The 6,740-nt window shown below is 39.9% G+C and overlaps 1 protein-coding gene across 1 annotated transcript; it reads right to left on the bottom strand.

The window, feature by feature from the left end:
- Positions 1-1,527, bottom strand: LOC125237369. The gene is made up of 2 exons (XM_048144377.1): positions 667-1,527; positions 1-111 (listed from the first exon to the last, which is right to left on the bottom strand). Exons 1-2 carry the CDS (start codon positions 1,525-1,527, stop codon positions 1-3), a joined length of 972 nt encoding a protein of 323 aa, XP_048000334.1.
- Between the last annotated feature and the right edge of the window lie 5,213 nt (positions 1,528-6,740).

Raw genomic sequence — 6,740 nt, 5'->3', positions numbered from 1 at the left:
CTATTCCATTGTAAAAAGTTGACCTGGTGACCTATTATGAAAGGTGAGTCGCTCTGCAAGTGTGACCATTAAAGGCGCAACGTCGTTCGGTAGAATGTCGCTCCATTTGGCGATGATATTTGTTAGTAACTTCAAACACAGCTCCATTAGGTCCTCCTGAGGGGTGACTCTATTGTAAGCACCATTCAGGGCCTGGCCATTGGGGAGCTGTGGTGGGGGAGTACGAACAATATTATTGTGGGCCTCTCTGTCATAACCTGGGGAGAGGGGGACCCTCGCCCGGGGCGCCCGATAAATGGTCTTACGATAAGATGTCGTAGGCGGGGATGTTGGCATAAACGTATGGCAGGGTGACTCGGACGATCTAGAAGAGTCTGGAATCTGCTCAAACATGACTCTCGCTACGTCAGAGTATGGGCGGCGTACTGATGAGAACTGAGCAGCTGCCTCTGCATACGAAATACTCTGTTCAGACATAGCCAGTTTGATGGCTTTCTGCCGACCAAATTCGTTACATGTCTTGTCAGTCGCATAGTGTCTGCCGGAACAGAATATACATCTAACATGTTCAGGAGCAATGTTACATCCATCCCCAGGGTGTTTTTGTGAACATTTGTAGCACCTAGCATCAGACCGGCACTGTGCTTGGATGTGACCAAACCTGAGGCACTTCCTACATTGGATTATTGGCAGCTGATACACGTCCACAACTAATGAGGTGTAGTATGCAAAAATTTTGGCAGGCAAGCTTTGACCCTCAAAAGTTACTACTACCGATTGAGTCGGAACCCAAGACGGGGAGCCATCATCTTTAAGTATCTTCCGTTGAAGTCGACGAGCTTTAAGGATCTTCCCTTTACCTTCTCTAAGGGACGTTCCATTGACCAATTCCTCCATAGTCCAGTCTGAAGGAACTCCTCGCACCACTCCCATTCGAGATACATGATATGAAGGGATATCAGCTATAAACTTATTTTTGCCTAGAAGCGGGTGCTTAAGGAAGTTATTTGCATCCGCAGCTGTGGAGAAAGTGACCGCTACTCTGTTGCGACCCACCGATTTAATGCCACCGTCCTTCTGGATGTTATTGACGTTTGCCTGAGTTAGTAAAAGGCCTACATTTATGGGTTTTAGAGTGGCACTGGAGGAAGGGGCGGCCTCTCTAGAGACATGCACTATGAAAGGTCCATCATCGTTGGCACCATACTCTCGTGATTTGCTGTCTAGACTGGGGTGTTTGTATAGATGCGGGTTAAATTCAGTTGAGTTACTTTTGTTTATTTCAACTGACTCTTTTTGACTGTTCGCATGAGACTCGACCATCCTACTAGTACCGGGCTCCTCAACTGCACTATTTGTATTACCCGACTGCTTTTCGGACTCTGCCGGGTCAATTACAATTTTTTTGGGGGAAGGCTCCAGCTTGGTTGGTGATAAATCCAAGTTACGCTTGCGCGTGTATTTCTCCCAGTCCATACCGTTATCACCATCCTCGTCTGGAGGCTTCTCCTTCTCGTTGCCGTCCATCTAAACTAACCTTTGGTTTTATGTATTAATAAACCACCACCTGATTAGAAAATAAGGAAAGTTGTTTTATTTACGGGAATATAACCTAAAAATCGAACCACTCACACAACGCGCTACTCCTCAACCCGCTATATTTTTAACTGCGTACGAAAATACGATGCCCGCGCGTCACTTGACAGTGACAGACGTCAATTATGTTTTTTTTTCTTCAATCAAAAAATACACTCCTACAATTTTTAGGTGATGCAATTCCAAAATCTGTTTCTTTGAGAGGGGATTCCCCTGAGTTTTCTTGATCGCTTGACGCTCAATGCATCATTTTGTATGATCTTGTTCATTTCATAGGCAGCTTTCTGTGTGTTGCAGACTAGATTTTTCAACTTTTATTAACAATAGTGTTACTTTGAATTTCAGTGGGTACTTACGTAACCACGCAAGTCACGCAACTATAATTTTATTGTCAACTGGATATCAAATTTAGAAAATTTGAATTAATACTTATTCAAATTCTCTTCAGAACTCACCGAACGCTTATACCTAATAACATTTTCACACAAGGTGCAGCACACTGTGCACAGTTAGCTTAGCCACTCTTTCTAGTAATACACTAAATACACGGAGGAAATTTTTAGTTCCATAGCAGGACAATAACGGTTTAATTCGGAATCCTAAATGTAAATGGCCAAATAGGTAGGTTTTTGAAATCATATCCGAAAAAAGTTACCTTTCTTCACTACAGCTGCGAACCGTCCAAGGACTGCCAATCAAATGACAAAACTTCATCCCAAATATTAGATTGTTATAATAAACTGATATAACAGTGATAAAAACATCACGTAGAAACGATAATAAATAATCAAATGACCTATAACACCATAACACCTATGACGGAGCGGGGGGTGATGTCGTGTCCGCGGAACTACGGAACCTCATGGGTGTTCCCCAGGGCTCGTGCCTCTCCAACACTCTGTTTAGTGTTCTGTTGAACGACTTGCCAAAGGCGATAAAAGGCGCTGAGATATTTATGTACGCCGACGACGTCACGGATTTCGTTACAGCAACCACAGAGCGTGAGCTGGAGGGTGCGGTAAACGACATCATGGCCCAACTTCACATATGGTTCCATTCGAACGGTCTGGCCATGAACAAAGAAAAAACATGCTTCATGACCTTTAAATTAAATAGCCACCCGAGCCCAACCTTAAAAGTGCACGCAGGGAATGCCACTATACAGCAAGTGTCCTGCGCACGCCTTTTAGGGTTCCAGCTCGACAGCGCATTAACGTGGGAGTCACATATCGATGAGCTGTGAGGCAGGTCCCCAACCTGCCTCACAGCTCATTCAACATTATTTTGTACGAAAATACTAGAATATAGCGCAAAATAATATTAATTATGTTAAAATTTATTTAAAAATTTAAAGTCATAATTATAAACTATGATTATATTTAAGTAGATCCCATCCCAAATATTTGCTTTTGTTATATGATAAGTATTAGAGTATAGTACATTACGATACAAGTGCGTAAAAAAGGAAGTTCGAAACGAGTGGCGATAAATTAAAACACGACCGAAGGGAGTGTTTTAAATCGACACGAGTTACGAATTTCCTTTTTGCACGTGCATCGTACGACGTTTTTCAGTACAGATGAGCCTCCGAAGTTTCGACCTGTTATATAAATGAACCACTTCTCGTACTAGTGCGTAAAAAAAACACCATCTGTACTGAAAAAGTATATATTAATATGATGATAAAATATGTCAAATACTATTCTAATTACTTCAAGGTGGTACTCAGGGTCTGATGATGGAGCCAGATGGTGGTCACCAGGTACTAATGAACCATGTGACTAAACGACTTCGTGTTTATGCTCGTTGGGTTCGTCTCAACAAGACCTTTGATAAAAGGTGGTACTTAGGGTCTGATGATGGAGCCAGATGGTGGTCACCAATACCAATGATTCATATGACTAACCACTTCGTGTTTTTTATGTTATTCACATATGCGAGTTGATTTTTTGGTGACCACCATCTGGCTCCATTATCAGACCCTGAGTACCACCTCCAGTGTTGCCAGATCTACTGATTTAGCAGTAGATCTACCTGATTTTGAAAAAATCTACTGATCTACTGCTTTTTTTGTAATTTTTCAAGAAATCTACCTGCTTTTTTCCAAATCGATATTTTTAGGGTTCCGTAGTCAACTAGGAACCCTTATAGTTTCGCCATGTCTGTCTGTCCGTCCGTCCGTCCGTCCGTCCGCGGATAATCTCAGTAACCGTTAGCACTAGAAAGCTGAAATTTAGTACCAATATGTATATTAATCACGCCAACAAAGTGCAAAAATAAAAAATGGAAAAAAATGTTTTATTAGGGTACCCCCCCTACATGTAAAGTTGGGGCTGATATATTTTTTCATTTCAACCCCAACGTGTGATATATTGTTGGATAGGTATTTAAAAATGAATAGGGGTTTACTAAGATCATTTTTTGATAATATTTATATTTTCGGAAATAATCGCTCCTAAAAGAAAAAAAAGTGCGTCCCCCCCCTCTAACTTTTGAACCATAAGTTTAAATAATATGAAAAAAATCACAAAAGTAGAACTTTATAAAGACTTTCTAGGAAAATTGTTTTGAACTTGATAGGTTCAGTAATTTTTGAGAAAAATACGGAAAACTACGGAACCCTACACTGAGCGTGGCCCGACACGCTCTTGGCCGGTTTTTTAGTATAAACAATTGGATTGGCTTCAAATTTTTACTATAGACGGTTCAACAACTTAGTCAAGGCGCGAAATTAAAACTTTCTGTGGGTCAACTTTAATCCCTTCATTTTTTAAAGTTGCTGCTTTTTTCTAGTGACAGAAATCGCTTGACAGACTTTATATCTGTGATTGTTCGTAATGTAGTGGTAGCTTATTGGTATTAGCAATAGCGATTTAGGCGGGTGCAAGAAGTTTGATGTTTGTATTCTAACTGGTTTTATATGTGTTCATATAAAATAATAGTACATTACGTCAAGTGCTGGGAAAGAAGGGCTTACATCTGTGTAGGTATATCCATCTGAGTAGGATAGTGATACGAAGCCTGTACGCCCTTTTCACGGCGAGGCATGTATAGTGCTTTTCTCAAACTTGCAATGAAATGAAAACAAAATATCTCTTGATAGTTTTGATAAAACTGGGCAAAAATTAAACTTTTCTAATTCCGCGCCAAAATCTTTTTTTACTCTGAGGTAACTTATCAAACGGTGACATTCAGGTGCATTTGTACTATTAATGTTTTTTTTTTATGATTACTAAATGTCATGGTGTAGTGTCAGAATTTGACGTTTAACAAATGGAGGGTGCTTTACAGGCTTTGGTGTGTACTATAAATATCATCTTCACTCAGCTCCCGTCCCGACAACATTTCATTGCAAGTTTGAGAAAAAGTTCTTATTTGTGCAACTGCCCCATCGATACTGAACAGGAATGGAATCAATTGAATGCATCCTACACCTTATAAAACAAAGTCCCCCTTCGCGTCTGTCTGTCTATGTGTGTTCGCGATAAATTCAAAAACTACTGAACGGATTTTCATGCAGTTTTCACCTATGAATAAGTGATTCTTGGGGAAGGTTTAAGCAAATAATTTGTTGCGACTTTGTTTGATATATGACGATATTTGCTAAACAAGTCGGACAAAATCCCACTGGCTGAGAGCCTTAATCGAAAACGCTGCCCAAACCGTTTCAGCTATATCAATGAGCTGTATAACGAAATAGTGTATCTCTCATAGGTTTACATAAAAGTCCGCGAAAGCATATGCCTATCTTTTACGGATAACTAACTATGTATAACCATTTTTAAACCCCATGCGTAGCTTCGTAAAAATTGTATGGGATAAGTTTTTTCTTGATGTGTGGCTTTTCGATTTGGTTTTTTTTTCATACAAACATTTGATCATGGATAAGAAAGAAAAAAGCTTGTCAAAAATGACCTTTGTATGTTTTTTCCAAAACCTATAAACGCAAATCTTCATGAATTTGAAATCGCGAGAAGTCTAAAAGTGTTGCAGGACCGTTTTCGTGTAACAGCATAATTTTTCTTTCATTCTTCTTCACTTGGTATCAATATTTGTAGTCTACTGCTTTTTCTCCCGATCTACTGGTTTTTTATTCATTTTTCTACTGTATACTTCAGATTTCGTCTGGCAACACTGACCACCTCTTGTCAAAGATCTTATTGAGACGATCCCATTGAGCCTATACATGAAGTGGTTTAGTCATATGGTTCATTGGTACTGGTGACCATCATCTGGCTCCATCATCAGACCCCGAGTACCACCTCCTGTCAAAGGTATTGTTGAGACGAACCCAATGACCCCAAACACGAAGTGGTATAGTCATATGGTTCATTGGTACTGGTGACCACCATCTGGCTCCATCATCAGACCCTGAGTACCACCTCTTGTCAAAGGTCTTGTTGAGACGAACCCAACGAGCCTAAACACGAGGGTGTTTACTTACATGGTTCACTGGTACTGGTGACCACCTTCTGGCTCCATCATCAGATCCCGAGTACCATCTTGATGTGTCTTATCATCTTGACCGTATTGTAATTTTCACATATTTATCATCATAACGTTGTAATATACTTTATATACTTTAACATTCAAACATAACAAAATATTACAAAAGCAAATATTTACGGATCTAGGATCAAATTCGTTGGTCGCTGTTTACACACACACAATGCGAGGATAGCCCGTGTATAAACAAGGTGTCCGACCCACACAACGATAAATATTCTCGACGTTCGCGATGAAAAGTGGTTCAACATAAATGGTGGAGGGTAGAATAATTTTTCTGCCAACAAACTGCTGTGCAGTTTGGCAGATAAGTACAAAACTTGTAATTTTTTTCTTTGTTTATAACGAAATAAAAAAAAAAAAAAACTCGGAGAGCGAAGCGACATACGTCTGACCTCCACGAGCTCCGACGCGGCACTGAAATTGCAGGCGTCCGTCGCCGGTAAAATAGCGACAGGAAGGCTAGTTTTCAAAAAATTGGCAAAAAATCATTATAAAATATTATAACGACAACTGGATAACAGAAATTTAAGCAGATTGTGCAGATTATTTATATACTAAAATAACTTCGATAACATGTAGATTTTCGGAGAAATGATCACTTGTTTCGATGTATTTTCAAGACAAAATTGAGTTCG

The sequence above is a fragment of the Leguminivora glycinivorella genome, chromosome 2 (genome assembly GCF_023078275.1).
Source record: "Leguminivora glycinivorella isolate SPB_JAAS2020 chromosome 2, LegGlyc_1.1, whole genome shotgun sequence".
Lineage (NCBI taxonomy): Eukaryota > Metazoa > Arthropoda > Insecta > Lepidoptera > Tortricidae > Leguminivora > Leguminivora glycinivorella.
The sequence above is the reverse complement of the archived record's forward strand: the minus strand, read 5'-3'. Positions and strand labels throughout refer to the sequence as shown.